The 19,588-nt window shown below is 38.9% G+C and overlaps 1 protein-coding gene across 7 annotated transcripts in view; it reads left to right on the top strand.

Annotated features, from left to right (window-relative positions):
• Positions 1 to 6,482: 6,482 nt before the first annotated feature.
• MIA2 (MIA SH3 domain ER export factor 2) overlaps positions 6,483 to 19,588 on the top strand; it is a 35,495-nt gene continuing 22,389 nt past the window's right edge. The window contains exons 1-8 of one of the 7 annotated variants that reach the window (XM_071557881.1): positions 6,483 to 6,771; positions 8,225 to 8,358; positions 9,608 to 9,694; positions 10,014 to 11,151; positions 11,764 to 11,823; positions 14,467 to 14,682; positions 14,833 to 14,933; positions 17,896 to 18,027. In XM_071557881.1, the coding sequence (XP_071413982.1) occupies positions 6,657 to 6,771; positions 8,225 to 8,358; positions 9,608 to 9,694; positions 10,014 to 11,151; positions 11,764 to 11,823; positions 14,467 to 14,682; positions 14,833 to 14,933; positions 17,896 to 18,027 (1,983 nt within the window). In that variant the 5' untranslated portion in view covers positions 6,483 to 6,656. Of the gene's footprint in view, positions 6,772 to 8,224; positions 8,359 to 9,607; positions 9,695 to 10,013; positions 11,824 to 14,466; positions 14,683 to 14,832; positions 14,934 to 16,094; positions 16,531 to 16,808; positions 16,961 to 17,895; positions 18,028 to 19,588 lie in introns of those variants that run through there. The other 6 variants (XM_071557879.1, XM_071557882.1, XM_071557880.1 and 3 more) reach the window with 6 other exon arrangements.

Genomic DNA, 19,588 nt, shown 5'->3' with positions numbered 1-19,588 from the left:
CTGCTCTTTATGTAAAGCTCCTGATCACTGTTTCAGAGCAGCATTACAAACAGGGTTTATAAGAACAAGATGGTGGGTCCTTGTCTTGGTTTGAGGGGAAAAACCAAAATGTTTACCCACAAGCAGGGGAGGGGGCCTTCTCCACAATAATCACGCCACTCTTCATCAAATTTAAGAGTAGGAATTTTAATACAAGAAGGATAACTGTTCTTAATTTATATATATATATACAGAAAAAAAAAACAACAACAAAACCCAGCAGGTTTTCCTCCTGGAGGAAAGTTATACTTAGGCAGTGTCAATGTCACAGCCCGGCTGGCTGTGGAGTGAGTTTCCAGTCCCTCTCCAGTGAGACAGAGGAGTGGTGAGCTCTCGGATGAACTCTGTCTCTTCCCCCTGTGCTCCTTGTCCAAGAAGCAGGAACACGAGCGGCCAGAAGCAGTCCCGGGGCAGGCAACCGCAACAAGACGGCTTCTCAACCCCGCACACACACACCACTCCCAGCCGTGTGTAGTTCCCAAGAACAAAAGGGACAAACCTGCCCTCACCCAAGTGATCAGCAGTTCACTACATTTTTTGTTAACTACTGGCATGGGCAGTTAGTGGCAGGGGAGAGAATTTACATAATAATTCCAAACTACACCATTGTCCTGGTAGCTGAAGAGGGATTGGATTGATTACATTGTTTCAGGCTATAGAATATTCAGGCAGTGATGTATTTCTGATGGTGAAAATACCGGAGTTTGTTGCCGAGTGCAAACCTAGTGATATACTTGATAGTTTAAAGTTTGTTAGAAGAAACTTACTGCCATGGTTCAACTGTGCCATTAATTGTTGGCATCTCTAAATCTAAGCAGCTCAATGCAACATTAACAGTGTGTGATAACTTCTTAATAATAAAGTTTTCTAAAAGCTAGATATTCCAGCCAATATTCCAATCAGAAATTGTATAGGATAGTGTACTATTAGCACAATAAAGCAGCAGTGTTTGTAGTAATTGTTACATTTTCCCTCTATTCTGAAACAATTTCAGAGCTGTGGATAGGAATGAGACTGTGCAAATAGCTGTCAACTTCAAGACTAAATTTGATGGAATAGTTTGTATTTTCTGAGCATTTAGTGCAGATAGCATAGGGGTAGGAAATTATTTAATATTTTTTAATTTACCTTCCCCAAAGTAGGGAAAAGAAAAACAGCTTGTTCTCTTTTCATTCAAGTGGGAAAAGAAACAATGGTTTTCCCCTTTATCTAAGAATGAATTAGAGATGCTTTATGTGAGTAGGGAGCACACCATGTATGCTCTATGCCTGTCTTGTGGAGTGCTTCCATCAGGTGATCCCTTCTGGCTTTATAACTTCAGAAGGCGGTTAGTTGGGTTTTTTACAACTTTCATACTATGCACTGACTATACCATTATATTTAACCTTTTCTTCAGTCCTGATGCACAGATAAACTGGAAATCTCCAAGAATGCATTTTTTCCACAATGCTCCACTAATATTCCTTGCCAGAATAGATTTTACACAGATTGTTCATTAACTATAAGCCAAAACATGACTTTGCATAAAAGGGATACCTCTTCAAATTCCTGCTCCTTTACTTAAGGTGCTGTCTTTGTACTTGGAAAACTTCTTTGTATTTTATTAAAAGGAAACCTGAACATAATTTTCCTGCAGAAAGCAGGTGTTAGTGAACTGAACACCTGCCTCCAGCAAAGTTAATTTCCAAAATCAGTAGATTTGCAAATAGATTCCTAGAGCATCTTTTATTTCTCAGGAAAGTAATGGTTGTAATTTTAAGATTCAAATTCAGCTGCTGATTTTATAGCAATTACAGTGGTATAAAGGGGACAAGGTACTCATTTTATGTATGCCCAAAATCTTTAAAATTAGTTTCCATGCTCAAAGAAGTACTTTTCGGAGACTATGGGTATTTATGATGGGATCATAAATACACCAATGGTGTATGAGTAATGTACAGAAATCTGTGTTTTGGAGGTTACAGTTTTGCTCTTTCAGACTTCCCCCCTAACACCCACCTCATTCAGGTGGTTCTTGCTAGGTGACAGTATTCTATTATATGGCAAAATGTGAGGCATTCAAAGCTTAGAAAAGTATTCTCAAGATTCAAAATACAAAAGTCACACGTTCCATGATTTTCTAGAAATGCACTGAGAGTTGCCACATTTGTAACGGGTTTTGTGATAGGGAAGCAATAGTGGCTTTTTCTTGCTATTTGTTATCATAGCTGAAAAAGTTGGTTTAAGTCTGGACGTTGAATTACTGTTACCTGTTTAAATTTTTTTAACTGGAAGAGTGAATTAGTGTTACTTTTTTCCTTTGATTTATTTTTTAAAAGATACTTGTTTAAAAATATCTTTTTGGCATGATATTTGATTCAATGTAAAAGTTGATCCATATTTTCAGCCAAATATTTAAGTAAAGAGAACTATGTTCTTCTGTTACTGCAATATTCCACATAGTGAAACTCTACAGTCTCTAAAGGGCTCTTTGATGCTATCATAAAAGTATTGCCAAAGCTGTATATACTGTTCTTATTATAAAATAAGTATTAGGAAAACTTCTACCAATTTACTGTTGGCTTTGGGATCTTTATTATTACCAATACAGATACTGAGTTGTTTAGGAAATGCAACATCTCCCTAACTTATACAAAGCCATGTCTTAAAACATCCATCCAGTGTGCCATGCTACTCAGATTGTTTAAACTACACCACCAATTCTGAGTTGATCCTTCTGTGAATTTTAGTATGCTGTAAGAGATGTCTACCTTTCTAGCTCAGTAGTTACTAGGGTGTCATTGCAAATAAAAGGTTAATAGTTTCATCCTAATGAAAGCTGTTGGAAGTAGATCTTACTTTTTCATTATTATTGTTTGTCTTCACATGTGCAATAGCACTTGTGTTTGTTGTTTCAGTTCTGCAGAACAGAAATTAACTGAACTCTCCCTCTGTCTGCTGTACAGCTTTCAACTTTGTCCTTTGGAAGCCAGCTGTAATAAACTCCATGAATCTTTGACTTTAGTTCAAAGGTGGTTAGAAGTTATGCTTGTATAGAATATGCAAGTATAGGATTTGCACCCAGAAGAAAACATTTGATATAAATATGATTTATTATTGAAGTTACTAGAGGAAAAAGTAAGAGCAGAGATCAGAGCAGCATTCATCAGCATTTAAGCCTTGAAGAATGGTTGCTGAGACTAAGCTACACAATGAGCAGTGCCCAGAATAACTTGAGAATTTCAGATGTGGATTTAACTAAGTATCTAAGATGAGCTATTATTTTACCTTTATGTAAAGACTTGAGACTAAGTTTGAGTATCCATAGGAAACTGAAGTCAGTTATTTAGAGCTATTTTCACAAATACAGTAATAATGTGCAGATGTCAAGGTGTGGGTCTAATTGTTCTCCCACATAAACCTGCTTAAGTATGTAAATTAAAGTGTCAGAATACCTGACTTTTCCATTATTAGGTGAATGAGCTCCATATTGCCAGGCCCAAAAAGGGACTGTTAACCTTTCTAGGCCCATTGTTGGGTTTTGTCCCATGTTCCATGTTTGGTGTGCAAGACTGTGAAAGACTTCTGACCAGCTGGATAAAAATGTTCTCTTTTTTTTTTTTTAATTTCTATGATACTTAGGATATAGACAGTTGCTCCAATATAAATGTCTTGTATATTCCTTCTTGCCAATCTGTCCTGTAGAGACTTGGGAATGAAAAAAACCCAACCAAACAAAAAAACTGTCCTACTTTTCTACTTAGCAGCTTCCTTTGCATTTGTCATCTTTTAGCTGCTTGGCATTTCATTTCTCTCCTTTCACATCCTATGGATGATTTTAGAGGACATCAGGGAAGGTCCCAAATCACTGTCCCCCTAAGCAACACAAGGTCCAAGAGAGAGAACGTTGTTGCTGGGGATGGGGCAGCATTAATGCTAGTCAGGATTGACTGGGTGGTGTTTATCTCCAGTGTATTTCCCTTGGTGCACAAGGCTCCCTGGTGCATTACCTAACAGCAGAGGCAGCTGCTGTACTAGGTCATAGGATAGGCCTGTCTGACAACCAGGTCATGTGGCAAAGGAAGGGGCCAAAGTGTTAGATTGCAACCAGAGGACATGTCATCTGCTGTGATGTTTTTGTTTGCAAGCCATTGCTGGTTAACCTGACCCTGGCTTGCTTGGGGCCCTCTATTTGCTGTCTCAGTAGACTAAGCACCAGTGTCTGGCAGGTTTGCGTTACAGAGCAGGAGAAAAAGGAAACTGTTGCAAGTAGGATACAGCTTAGGTTTGGGGAAAGAGAAAACAGTGAATTCTGCATGAGTCATGCTCAGGACTGAAGCAGTGGCAGGCCTACTTGGAACCATATGATAACAAAGATCAGATTGGGAAGGAATGCAGATTCTTGGGGTGCTATCGAGCAAGCAGGGAAGAGACTTCCTCATGCAAGAGAGTGGGAAAGGAAAAGGGGAAGCCTTTTTTGTAGGTAAGATATTTTGTGTTTAGATCATCAAAGAAGTGCAGGACAACAATGTAAACCCTTTGAAGCAAAGCTTGCTTCTAATGCAAAGAAGATGGAGATTCCCTTTTCTACAAAGAGTCACATGGAAAACACAAATGGGTTCAAGTTAATCCAAGGGAGATTCCAATCAGATAGAATAGCAAAATTTTCCATACAATGAGAACAACTGGACATTGGCATAATCTCCCCATGAAGATATCACCCAATGTTGGACACTTAAGATTCATCTAACCTAGACCATACTTTGCAAAGAAAGGTTGGACCAGACGATCCTTGAGGTTCCCCTCCAACATGGTTTTGTATGATTCTCTGCAAGATTTCATTTATAGCACAACTTCACACCTATATAATCAGTGTACAACTCCCTGCATAATTAATTTAAAGCATAACCTGTATTTGAGAAAACATTATTTATAACCTACAACGCCATATTGGATAATAGGTTGCCAAGAAACAGGGTATTCTTTTCAAAGCAGGAGATGTCCTTTACTTAGCTTTGCTATAGTGCTCTGTGATAGATGATGTAGGGATAGCATATAGATATTCTAGTTGTCTTATGAGCCTGTAAACTGCCAAGCACCTTTAGAAGACTTTAAAGTTGAGCAAGTATTCCCCATGCTAAAAGATTGTACTGCTCATCTAGTGCATGAGAAAGATCCAAAAGTATGTGGGAAAAAAATTGAGTGCCCAGTGACCAGCTACATAGTATCTAAAATGTGTCAGTGCACACAAAATAGTCTATTAAACGACAACAAAAAACAAAAAGCTAGAAAACTGTCAGGAGCAATATTAGCAATCATGCAAGTCAGTATAACCACAAAGCTGATAGTTCATCTGCTAAGAGCAGAAAAGTTTGGCAGAAAATTATCCCCTGCATTCCAACTGGTCCTTAAAAATCAGAGAGTCTGGATGTGTCTGGGCTTAATTTATGGTTACAATGAATTTGGCAGTAGAGGTCTGGTCATGTTCAGTAAGAGCTTTCACAAGCATAGATTCATGAATAGTGCAGTTTGCCAAACCAAAATTATGGGTCCAGTTGTGTTCAATAAGAACCTTTACTGTCCCAGATTCATACATAGTACTGTTCATTGAAAGAACAAAAACACAGATTTGGGATTGCTGTTGATAAATGCACTAACATTGATGGAGCTCTAACAATAACAATAACACGGTGTTAGCCTGGGTGATAATCCTACACAGAAGCCTCCATGCAGGCATCCCTGCTTGTGAAGAGGCAGAACAGACTGCCCCACAAAGTGACTCCAAGGTCTTTTGGGGCCTTCCTGCTAACTACATGAAAATTCTGCCCTCCTTATGTACAGTCAAATTCTCCTCCTCCTGTTTTACATGTAGCATAATCTAGGTGAAGGGTTGACTAATATTATCATGTATGTAGTAACATATACTTCATTAATCTTACTAGCATATGTAGGATATGCATTTTAATATTTAAATAACCTTTAATAAGGCAAAAGTTACTTTTTTGGCCACGGTGTCCTTCAAAGCTCTGGTCATATGACTTTGTTCTGTTCAGCTCTTCAGAGCCCTGACAAGACCTCCTCCTTTGGCCAGCTCATCTCTTCTCGACGTCAGGTCTGTAGAACTCCATTTGCAAAGATAATGTAGAAGGTCTGTGGTGCAGGCTGTAGATAGTAGGCTGTCTTAGCCCTTGCCTGGCTTCTCAGTCATCATCCCACACCATCTTAAAATCAGATGAAAGATGTACATTAAAAATGAATTCATAATCCAGTAAGAATCATAATATACAACACCTGTTGAATTTTCCCAAGCACAATCTTCTACAAACTCAGAAGAATCTATCTGAGAGAGGCTAAATTTTGATGTGACCAGAACTAGTTTCTTTGTATGCAAAACATCAGCCTAGCTATCAGAACATAGTTAATTATTAATGCATGTGTATAATCAGGATTCCTGACTCTGCAGATTGTTAGCAGGTTAGCGTAGTGTACTTCTGTTTAAACAGACAAGAGAGGGAAAATAAGATTGTAAGCTTACTTGCAATGGTGTGTTAGACTAAGAAAAATAATGTAGAATATTCTTGCTAACCACACATCTATGCAGTTTGCACAGTTTCAGTGCATTCTGGATTTAATCTAAAATGTCAAGGATCTTTGAGCAGAGAATTCTGTTGTTAGTAATTTCATTTTCAGCAAGTGTGCAGAGTACAAAGGTACTTTCAGAATGGAAGAAGTGTGGTGATCCGGAATGTGAGAGTAAGTAAAAATTTGCTTTTTTCCGAAGGTGTTTGTGGTGTATATACAGCTATCACAAATCATATTGCCGAAATTAACAATGAAACAGGCTCAAAATGAGTAGCCATAGCAAATGTTTGTTGTTAATATACTGAGTTTATAAGCAATAGGCCTAAACTTTTAAAACAAAAAGAGGAAAAAACATACTGGCTGAATTGTTGTGTAAGGATATACAGATCAAAGTTCAGTAAAAATGCTGTTGATTACCTACTTTTTCTCAGGTTTCCCCAAAATCAGCAGTATAAAACAGCTTTAAAGTATTTTAGCTCATTTTTACAGGTATAAAATACAATTAAAAATATATATATAAATAAAATAAAAACGGGCTTTAATCTGAGCAGGAAGATCCTTTATCATGTGTTTATAGTACATTCATAGCCTACTCTGCAACCCCCTTTTTTTCTACTGTAAGCAAACTGTTTGGTTTGGGACTTTTTTTAAATCCTTCTTACAAAACACTCTGTTAATATATCCTCTTTACTTATTTTTATTTCTTTAACATGAAGTAGGTGCTGTAACTAATTATGTAGTTCCTGAGGATTAAATAGCTCTGCAGGAGGCAGAGACACTGAATCACAAGTGGGCAGTGGCAAATAATGCCCCATTTATTATCCATCGATTACCATTGTGAAACTGTCATAATCATCCTTGAAGCTGTTTCGAAGCTGTTTCTGTTGGTTTGGCAGCCTTAAGGGCTGTATTTGCAATGTGGGCAGTATTTCCTGAAGTAGAAGAGACGTTAGATTTCCTTTGCTGATGGATTTTTATTTTCTTGTGGATCCATACCAATTTCAGTGGGTTCTGGATATACTGAGATGTCTATCTTTGTGCAACAGCATGTGGAATGGGCTCCAAACTGACCAGAATACATCAGTAGTGGTTTCTGTGGGGAGACAGAGGTGGAGAAAAGAAAATCTAAAATAATTCAAACTGAATTGAAAACTTTGGTCTTAACAATGTGTTCAAGGTTTATATTTACTTATTTTCTTCATAAGATAGATTTATGCAAAATAGATGACAAAATGTCTGAAATAATACTAGATTTAACTTAGAATTTCTGAAATATAAAATTAAAAATATGCTTGGGAAATATTTTTTAGCTGTTTAGATCTGGCTTTAAGAGCTGAATTTGCTAATTCTGCATACACATTTAAGCACTGAAACACCGGCTGAACAAACACTGGAAAATGTCTATATAGGACAAGAGTTTTCCCCTTGAGGACTGCAGTAAATAGGAAAGAAAACAGGATAGGGCTGCTTTTTGTATTAGCTGCTTTCCACTTGATGATAACATAACAAAGCACATACATGAAAATGTTTGCCATAATATATATCAGACTTCTTTAGTAACCTGACTTCAGACAAAATGGGTGGTATATTAACTTGTTTCTTCTTTTTCTATATATTATTCCAGAGGCAATGAGCCGAGTTCAAGCCACTACAGACTATTTAGGGCCTGACTGCCGGTACCTTAACTTCAAAACAGGGGAAGAGATAATGGTATACTCCAAACTTTCCAGGAAAAATGAAAACTTGTGGACAGGAAGTGTAAGTACTTCAAATGTGAAAGACTTTCCCTATAAATATTTTAGAAAGTGTAATAATAGCATAACAACTGCAGTCTGCTTGTTTCTAAGGATCTTCCGTCTCTTGTAACATTAACCAGTCACAGATGAATACAGTATTTGGGAGACTGGGTCACTGTTGTTATCTTTATATAGGAAGGGAAAATCAAATCTTGGCAAAGATCACTCATGGAGAAACAAAGTCAAGATCAGAATACAAGTTTTCTGTCTCCTTCATCTTTTCATTTGGCTGTAATGATTTCATCTGGTTCCCTTAAAAACACTCAGCTCTATCAGATCAGGTTCCTACCTGTAGGTCTGCAGGTAAGAGATCCAGTACCGGGATGTGACTTCACAGTTCAGTGCCTAAGGAAAGTTCCCAGAGAAGTTATCAGGCATATTCAATGATTTGGAACAATTGACAACAAAGTTGAAACAGCCATTTAAAAGGAATAGATGCATTGATGCAAATAAAGTTTTACTGCTTGTAAAACTGTGTAAGTGCTTTAAAAATAGAACATACTGGTAAACTTTTTTTTTCTAAATGGTCTATCACATTTACTGTTTAACAGTGAAATTCTGTCTCCCTTATTTCATTTGGGAGCATCTTTGCAGGTACCTCACTATTCCTTGCATTCCAGGATGTATTCCTCCACTAAAGGCTGCCTGCAATGATTCGATGTAAAGCCCGTGCTTGGTTTCTTGGCCAGAAGGACCTTTACTTGATTCTTTTGGCCATTACCATTAACTTATTTACTGCAGTGTTGCCATCTTCATGGCCATTTTCTCTACAGTTGCTTGTACCTGAATGTCATATCCTACTTTTCTTGTAACTTATTATGGGTCATTAGCTTTTAAGGCATGATTTTTCTCCTGCTTGAGACAATGGGAAATTTGCATCCAGTTTTAGTAGGAGCTGGTTGTGACCATCTGTGCACACAACACTGTCTTCAGATGAAACAGTATTAAGGCTACTACCTTGGGCCTGCACAAACACATTTATAAAAATAATACAGAAAATAGTAATATGGAGTAATATACTTCCCCTTGCTTCCTGAAACAGCAAGTGAAACATTCCTGTGAAGCCAATCTTCTGATGAAAGAGAACAAAGGTGATGGGGGGCAATTCTATAAACTTATTGTTCATCCATACGTTTCTAGAACGCATGCAAGCACCTAACATATTTAGCACTGAAGTTTAAGTGCTCTCATTCCTTTTATATTTTTTACAGAAAGGAAAGGATTTTGGATATTTCCCAAGAGACACTGTGAAGGTTGAGGAAGTTTTTATTGGAGAAGAAGTTGAAGTGCTCACTAAGGTAAACCAAAATCACCAGATTTTCCAAGGTAGTTTACAGCAATTGAAAATCTAATATCCGGTAGAAATTCAAATGTCGGCCATATTTTATTCCAGTTAATTCAAAACATGTGTTTTTACAATTTCTCCATTTGCATGTTTATTGTCCTCTAAATTTTTTATATAATTAATGATCTAGAACCCTTAGGGATAATATAATTATAGTTCTTTGTGTAAAGTTATAACTATACAGAAAGAATGAGAATATAGATTGCTGTGCTACAGAGTGCTATAGAAAATTACACATTAAAACATTTTAAAAGTTAGTATTATTCTTTTAGGAAACTGATTTCCTTTGTCTTCATGAAGATAAGAATGTTTTTGAAAATGAAGATAGCACATTATATGACCACAACAAAGAAAGTGAACACTCATTGTCTGATGCAGAACCAAATCTGCAGGAAAATGAAGCCTTAAATTATAGAAAAGACTCCATGCAAAATAAAGAAAGAATTGAATCAGTTTCTGAAAATGATTCTGAGGAATCTCAAACTCAGGAGTCTGTTAAAGAAAATTTGGTTAGAAAAGATGATACTGAAGAGCCAAAAATGCAAAACAGTCTCCCACTAGAACCCATTCAAACTCAGTCTAGTTGGATTTCAGGATGGTTCACCACAGAAAGTAAAAATGATGAAGAACCCTTAAAAGACATTACTGGATATTCAGAAGAAAATAAATACCAAGGCAAAAAAATAGTGGGAAAAGATGAAAATGCCTTATGGGAACCACAACATGAGGAGGAAGAAGAAACCCCAGCACCTGGTTGGTTTCAAGGTGGACTTACAAACTTTCTGTATTTTGGTGAAGGGAACGAAGATGTAGATTTGGCATCAGAAAAAAATGATCTACAAATCCATGATGTTTCTGGTGTGCCTGAGCATTCCAATACTGAACAGGAAACACCAGACACAGAGTTACTGTCAGAAGAAGACAAGAGTGAAAGCCAAGAATCCAACTCAAATTGGTTTAATTTGGGTTTAAGTGATGTTCTTAATTTTGGCCATGCTGAGAAAGATACACTTGCTACAGAGGACCAGAAAAGTGGAGAAACAAAGAATGAAGCAAATAAGAATGAGGAAGAGCAGACTTTAGACCAGAAAGAATCACACATGGATGAAGAAACACAAGGGACAGATAAAGCAGTGACAGATGAAGATAAAGAGAATTATGCACAAGAAATAATAGATTCACACATTAACAGGCCAAATTCTGGGGAGATACCACCAAGTGTACATACTCTTAATGACACCAAAAGCACCTCAAATAGCACAGAGTTATCTTTTGATACACTAACATGTGACAAAGAAAAGCTAATCAAGCCTTACAGTTCAGAAGACTTGGTATCAGAAAGCCCACTACTGAAAAACACTGGAGCTGAAAAGAGAGCTCAGGAGTCAGAAAGCAGACATGCCCAGTCAGGTTGGTATACAAATATCTATAATAGTTTTATTAATTATAATATGGACACATATGATAATCAACAGGGACATGAATCAATTACATCAGATCAGATTTCTTCTCCTAGCCTACCTCCGAATTACGATCCCTCAGACATAAAAAATACAGAAGAAAAGCCTGACATAGCTGAAGAACAGAGCCATTTCTTCTCTTTTAGTCATTTTGCAGACATACTGAAGTTTTGGAGTTCAACAGCCAAAGAAGAGCAAGAGCAGGGTTCTGGGGAACTACCAGGAACTGCAAATAATCATCTGAGCATCAAGCAGACCACATGTGACAGTGAACCAAGTCTTAGTCTGGAAACACACGAGAAGGACAGACCAGTCAAAGTTTGTGATGTAGAACTAAATTCAGCATCCAAAAGCCATTTCAAAATGGATAGTGATGTAAAAGAGAAAATTCACAAACCAGAGAATAAAAATGACCCACTGGGTTTTTATGAAAATAACATCAAAGATTTCAGTCAGGATATTTTTAATGATGAACATGATCAGAAATCTGGGGAATCCCAAGAACTGACTCCAGACCAACCTTTCTCTCCTCACCCCTCATCTAGTGGCTTTGGCTTAACAGGTACCAAAACTTCTGAAGAAACTGGCCATTTGGAAGACATGTGGAGTTTCACAATGGAAGGTAAAAACAGCTTACAGAGAACTACTAAGATTCCATAATTTAAAGGCCTTGGTAAAGCCTTGATTAAATACCACAGGGAAAAGAAACTGAGGCACTTCAAAACAGAAGGTTAAACATAAAGAATCAGGTAACAGTAATGCAGGTTCCTCCAAAGACAACGATCTTTCTCTTCAGCTACCAGTGATAAACAGGGCAGTGGAGGAAAAAAACTACAACAGAATCTACCAAGCTAATAGAAGACTGGACAGCTCTTGGTGCACTTATTGATAGCTTGTCAGAGAGAAGCAACCAACAGAATAAATTCCTATAAACGTGCAACACCATCAGAAAAGTGATGTACTAGAGTAACGCGAAAGGTTCATGTTCCCAAAATAAGCCTCTGGTACCAGAGAATGGACAATCTTAATCACAATCTTAGAAAGAAATATAACAATCACCTGTGATATAGTGGAAGAAAATATTCTTCTGTATCTTTAGATTTAAGCCCATCCATTCAAGCCATTATTACAATGCAAGATACAAAAGCATAGAAAATAGATTCAAGTTTTGGAAGTCATCCTCAAAGTCTACTTCAAAAGGCAAAGTAATACCAAAGTCTTCAGCTGAATCCAAGTTCAAAGGAGTATTTATAAAGAAAACTTACTGAAAATTAAAGCAAAAGTCATGTGATATTAGTCTGACTGAATGTGAGCTTTTACCCTAGAAGCTCTCTAAATTAGAAACATTTTTAAAGAAAAACCCCCCACAGCTAATGTCTCCTAAAAGCCTCAAACTAGAAAGTCAGACTGCTATTAAAAAACAAACAAACAAACAAAACCAGCTTCATTAAATCCCGACAACCTGGGGTTGCTCATTCATAAACCTGGCTGACAGAGTATATGTTGAAAAAGAAGATACTGTTGTAACCAAAAAGACGGATGATACTGAAAAAAAAAATGCAGCCACTAAAACGAATTAGGAGAGGAAAAGAAAAAAGAAACAATCTGAGAATCAGAGAGTAAAAGTCCAGAAATATGAATAATGGCAATTATATTCTAGCAGAAAGGGTTCCAGTAGTATTTTTACCAGACTGGCAGGGCTCTTTGCCAGTATATTTAGCAAAAGTAATAACTAAACCTGTCAAAAAAAGTCTAAGTATACATGTTTTGTCAAAAAAACTTAATGAAAATATAAGTGATGCTAGGACTAGTATTTTTAAATATTGTACAGAAGAATGAGATGGAGTTAAGGGAAAAGGAATCTGAAGAAGAGAACTTACTACTAAATGTGGAGAAGGAGCAGAAAATGGTAAAATCAATTTAGAAACCATGAAAGAAAAATTTGCAGAAGGACAGCCTGGCATTTTGGGAAAAATACTGGAAAAAACAGAAATTGGCAAAATCACAGTAGGGCAGACAAAGTTCATGTTCCAAAAACCAAGAAAAACCAGGCAAATATTGTAAGATAAACATATTTACCAAACCCATAAATTACACTCCAACCATTTTATTTAAGGTTAAAACAGGATGTTAAGCAACCCTTAGAGCATCTCTGCAAGTGAAGCAAAGTGTTGCAGCTGCACCAGCAATTTGAAAAGATTCATTATGAAATTGCAGCTTACTCAACTTAATACTATGAAGAGGGAACAGATCATTGTCTCTGCACAAAAAGGACACAATTTTGAAGCTGGACAGGGAAAATTTACAGAAAAAAGGCATGTTCTTCTAGAGCTGGCAGAGCTTTTGTCTGCTATACAATTAAGTGTGCTGCCGAAATTGCAGCTAAAGTTACTAGACTAATGTTTCACTAACAGTGATTTAGCAAGAACAAACTATCTTTTGTTTGCAGAAAAAAATACAACAGATACAATGCTGTCTCCTTCTGGTGATTTAAAATGAAAAGATAGTGAGCCTAACTCATACCAGTTAATGATTGATTTATGATATTTTAAGGATCCGATAATAGAGGTTGAGTTAATATAGTGGCATCAGTTTAAGAACCAATTATCTTGAATTTTGACTACTGGACTATTTGTAATGAAGATCTTTGGCCTACTGTCTTGAAGCATAAAATTAAATTAAACAATTTGTAATTTTATTTTTTTTCTTTGTGGGTAAGCAAAGTGTGCATTTTTTTTTGAAAGCACTATTTTATTGGCCTCAGGCAATTTAAGCCAAGTGATTAAAACTGGGGCAGCCAGTCCTACTGGTCAGTCCTACTGGTCAGTCCTACTTCTGCATGAACGTGACTGTGGTTCCTTGTATTTTGCAGTGAGGGTTGTTATCTTGTGGGAATTAATTAATCTTTAGTCCTACATGGCATTTTTAAACTGTTCTCCTTCTAAAGCCTGCCCCTCTTGTATTTGGATATAAGAAAGAGATCGACTAACCCTGACCAGGCAATCCATAGGCTATCTATCAAAACCTGAATTATTACAACACACGTTTTGTGTAAACCCTGAGATCATTATTTGAATAATATTTCTTAAATAATTTCTTAAATCCTAACTCTATAGCAAATTTACTCTAGTGTGTACTTTAGTGTTTAGCTTTGAGAAAAACATAAATAAAAAAATTTCAATCTCTGTAGACGTTAGTATCTTACAGGAGTATGTGTGTGTATCCTCTGAAAATAACCATGACTGCCCTTCACCATTATCTGCAGGAGTAGGCAGAAGAAAGCTACTAGAAGAAACACCAGAGAAAGAAGATGAAACGAATGTAGCTGTAGACAGTGAACATGACATTGACCAAAATTCAGAAACAACAGCCATTGCTTCAGTAAATTCTGAAATAAAAATGGATAGTTCTGTATCTGACTCCACATTTGATATCAAAAAACCTTCCTCAGATGCCATCCAGAACTATGTTCCAAGTAATGGTAAGTGTTAAGTTTCTTAATTGTAAGGAAAATAAATTTGCAATATTAAAAAACCTCACACCACTAAAAACCAGTTGGAATTATATGAAGCCAACAATTGTGATGTAAAACCTCTTTCTTTCTTTTTCTCCCCCCTTATGATCAAACCAGAAGGAGGCTGGATGTATCAGATACTTCTGTGCTTGAATGCTCTGGAGATCAGGGAGTTGATGAATTCTGTGTTGTCAGCAGTGATGAGTATTGTCAGGAAGGTAAGAAATCTTTCTCTGATACAGCATTGACATTAGTGCAAAATTAAGCCAGTTACAGGTTATGTTCAGCAATGAAGCTCCTAAAAAAAGAGAAAAAACAAAGAAAAAATCCTTTTAAATAAACCCTCTACAGTTTCCTTGCTCCCAGGGTTGTCTGATGCCAAATGAGACAAAGATAGCACAAGAAAAGGTCAGGTCAGCTGCTGCTCATCTGCCTCTGTTATCTGCAGTGCAGAACCTTAATAACTTACGGTGTGGGGGGTTTTTTCAAAGAGCCAGGAGACACCTCAGTGGTGTTTTTAAATTTTTGAGTGTGTTTGTTTGTGTTTTAAATGAAAATAATAGTTCTTTGTAGCTCCCATGACAGTACTGATTAAATTTGCTTGAACTTAAGAGTTTGGGTTAGGATTACTAAAATAACCAGAATACTTTCATTGTCTGTCTTTTAAAAACATTTTCAAATACTTGATTCCCAAATATTCCCATAGTTTGCAATTGCATTAAAATACTTTTCTGAGCAAATATATAGAATACAAAATGGGGCTATTATTGCTATGGGAATGTCTTAAATATCAAAATAAAGGGCAGAGTGAAGGTGAGCCTTAAGGGACAGAACTGCACAAGACACAACAATGACAGAGAGAAAAGGTAGATGGTGTTGCAGTGTGTCCTCTAAACAAAAAAGTATTGGGTAAAGTGCTATATGGTAAACTTAATTTTGGTGCCTTGGGTTAGCTTTGTTTAGACTGGGTAACTTAAGAACCACGTAAACTTGTTCCTGATTTCCTGTGTACTTACACAGAATATGGTTGAATTGCAGCCTATGATTACGAAAACTGAGGGCTTTGTTTCTCATGCCCCAGACTGGATTGCAGTGCACACTGACACTTCACTGCTCCGGCCAAACTCCTTCTTGCAGGGCTTGATACAGTTAAAAAAAAGTTGCTTCCACCTCTCCCTGCCCTTTAGGTGGTACCTGCTGCACAAGCAGGTCACACACCCTGCACTGAGAGTTGAGTTGGCACGTGTTAGGGAAAGAAAAGACAGAAAGAAAAGAAAGGAAGGAAAGGGGGAGAGAAAGGGAGGGAGAGGGAGAAAGGGAGGAAAGAGAGAGAGGAAAGCGAGGGAAGGAGGGAGGGAGGGAGGAAGGAAGAGAGAAAGAAAAGAAAAGAAAAGAAAAGAAAAGAAAAGAAAAGAAAAGAAAAGAAAAGAGAAAAAAGAAAAAAGAAAAAAGAAAAAAGAAAGGAAAAAAGAAAAAAAAGAAAAGAAAGGAAAAAAAAAGAAAAGAAAAAATAAAATAAAAGAAAAAAGAAAATAAAAGAAAAAAGAAAAGAAAAGAAAAGAAAGAGTTAGTTAACACAGAGAACGAGGTGAAGTAGCCCTGGCCGTGCGGCGGGGCCCGTCCCCTCACGGGTGAGCTCCGGAAGCCCCGGGCCCCCTCCCCCCGCCCCCGCCCCCGCCCCGGGGGCAGGCACGGCGGGCACAGCAGGTACAGCGGGCAGCGCACCGCGGCTACCGGGCCTCTCCGGGAGTTGTTTCCCTGGGAGCCCCCGCTGGTACTCGGGCGCACATGGAGCCCGCGGGCGCAGCGCGGGAGGTGAGTTTCCCTGCGCGTAACTTTAGGCAGGGACAGGAGCGGCTTCCCGCGGGGCCACGTCGGTGCCGCAGGACGGGAGCAAGGGAGCTGCCGGCCCTTGTGGGCAGAGGCGCTGGAGCCGCCGCTGGGCGGGCGGGCAGAGCCGGTGCCGGTGCCGGTGCCGGTCCCGGTCCCAGTCCTGGGGGCCGTGCCGTCCCCCCTCCGCTCCCCGCAGCCGCAGTGGCGCGTCCCGGCCCCTCCCGGCGCGGTGGTACGGGCCGGTTGTCAGGCGGCGGCCGGAAGGGCGCGCGCCGCCCGCGGGAAGATGGCGGCGGGGGAGCCCGGGCCGGGCACCGGCAGCGACACCGGCACTGACACCGGCGGAACGTGGCCCGAGCTGCGGGACAGCGCCCGGCGCTACTGCGGGCTGGCCTGGGAAAGGGCGCGCAGCGTGAGTGAGGCGGTGACTGCGGGGCCCGCGGTCTCGGGCAGCGGCGGTGGTGGGTGGCTCAGGCCGGGCAGAAATCGAACTGTCCAGCACAGTAACGTGTTGTTCTGCACGGGTCACGTGTAGTAAATGTGAGCTGCACTGAGCTTGGCGTATCTGTGCGCAAACAGTGAGGTCCGTTTACCAGTTGAGTGTGAGTGTAGTCAGGTGTTTAAAATGCGTTAAATCAGTGACGTGCTCAATATGTTATTTTAGCATGAGGTTGGTTGAACAGGTTTTTCTACCAGAAAATGATGAAATACTAGTATTGATTCTTCCAGCTGTGAAACGTGTAGACAACTTAGAGAATTTACCATAGTAAATTTTCAGTACCTAAAGGGCCTACAAGAACACTGTGAGAGGCACATTTTACAAGTGCATGGAGTGATAGAACAAGGGAGAATGACTTCAAACTGAAAGAGGGAAGGTTTAGATTAGAAAAGAGGAAGAAGGACTTTACTGAGAGAGTGGTGAGACACTGGAGCAAGTTGTCCACAGAAGCTGTGGATGTCCCGGCCCTGGAAGTGTTCCAGGGGGTTTGAGCAACTTGGTCTTTTGGAAAGAGCCCCTGCCTATGGCAGAGGGGTTGGAACTAGATGATCCTTTAGGTCCCTTCCAACCAAAACCATTCCACTATTGTGTTACAGTTGGTACATTCGGAAGGAAAAGTTTTCAGAGCTTTATCTACTCATTGCCATATCTTGGAGCTTTGTTCTTCTTTTTTACTCACTTGGTAAATGTATAATTTAAAAATTAAATGTTTCTGTTAACCATTTTCTTAGATCTTTTGGGAAAAAATATATGTAGAAGCCTTGGAACTAAATTAAGTCAACCTGTAATGTCTATTTCTGTTGAAAATATTAACCCCTTTAGATGAAGTTTTTTACCTTATTTTTCAGGTGGTGGCTTCACTGCCTGAAGATGTGAGGCCAGGCTATGATCTGTATGGTTTCCCATGGGAAATAGTGATTTGTGCCGGTGTTGTTGGAGCCTTTACAATTCTGTTGTTCCTGTACAGAAGTTACCAGTCAGTAAGTGCTGTGGTTTAACCCTGGAGGGCAACTCAGCACCACACAGCTGCTTTCTCACTCCATCCTCTGCATAGGCATAAGGGAAGGAATCAGAAGAGTATAAGTGAAAAAACTCATGGGTTGAGATAAAGACAATTTAATAGGGAAAGCAAAAGCCATGCACACAACAAAGCATAGCAAGGAATTTATTCACCCCTTCCCATGGGCAGGCAGGTGTTCAGCCATCCCCAGGAGAGCAGGGGCCCCATCACGCATAACAGTTACTTGGGGAGACAAACTCCAAACATGCCCCCCTTCCTCCTTCTTTCCCCCAGCTTTATGTGCAAAGCACAACACCATATGGTGTGGGATATCATTCTGGTCAGGTGGGTTCAGCTGTCCTGGCCATGTCCCCTCCCAGCTTCTGCCACCTCACAGGTGGGGTGGGGTGAGAGCAGAAAAGTCCTGGATTGTGTGTAAGCACTGAGCAGTAATAACTAAAACATATATGTTTTACCAGCTCTTCTCAGCACAAATCCGAAACACAGCTACTGTGAAGATAATTAACTCTGTCCCAGACAAAACCAGCAGAGTAAACAAGTTATGTGCAGATATGTAGAGTACATTAACAGTTTGCATTGAAGTTGTTACCCTGTTCAAGATACATAATGCTTCATATATATAATGCTGTTATGATTGAATTTAGAATCCCTCCAAAAGAGAAACTGAAGAGTCTGTTTTGTCAAGACAGTAAGTGTTCAGACATGTCCTGAGTGACTGTTGTCCCTAGGGTGTATGTATTACTGTGTGTATTGATATTTCTGTGGCAATCTATGTGGTTTAGCATCAAGGGAGGCATTTTACAACTCACTGGACAGAGACCTTGACTCTGTTTCCTGGAACATTGGAACACTGAACCAATTTTATTGCATGCTGGTTGTAAGCAGTAATTTGATGACTTTGAGAACTGCAATAATGAAACCTTTTAATGCACAAATCAGATTATATTTTTGAGGTAATGGTTTTCTTCTGTTGTAAGTAAGGACCTGAGTAGTAACAGCTGCCTACCATACTTTCCCCACTAAGGCAGTGGAGTTGGTATCCATAACGCAGTATTTAAATTTCTCCCCAGTTTTTGCATACTCTCAAATAGACTGTGATTTTAGTTGTAGGTGGAACAATGCTCAGGTTTGAAGATAGGTTGCAAGGCCATTTAGTTTTTCAGATGTGAGCAACTGCATTTTAGCGTTCTAACCTCAGCTAACAGATTGTCTGTAAGGGGATCTGTGTGTAAGTTAATGTAACTATAATTTGGATAATACTTTCTGTTTCTGGCAGCATCCCTTTAGATTATACAAAAAGCATTTCAACTGAAATCACACAAGCAGCAGCTCTGGTGTTGTTTTCCTCCTGCATGTCACTTAACGCATTAGATATCACAGAAGTTACTGATTTTTCAGTCATCCATGCTTAGAACTGCACTGACCAGTCTTTGAGGACTTGATGGCTGCCTAACAGTAATGGGGTTTGGTTTTGGGGATGAGAGATAAAAGTATACTGCTGACTTTCTTCCCCTTTTTTG

The sequence above is a fragment of the Pithys albifrons genome, chromosome 6 (genome assembly GCF_047495875.1).
Source record: "Pithys albifrons albifrons isolate INPA30051 chromosome 6, PitAlb_v1, whole genome shotgun sequence".
NCBI lineage: Eukaryota > Metazoa > Chordata > Aves > Passeriformes > Thamnophilidae > Pithys > Pithys albifrons.
This window is presented reverse-complemented; position numbering and strand designations above follow the sequence as displayed.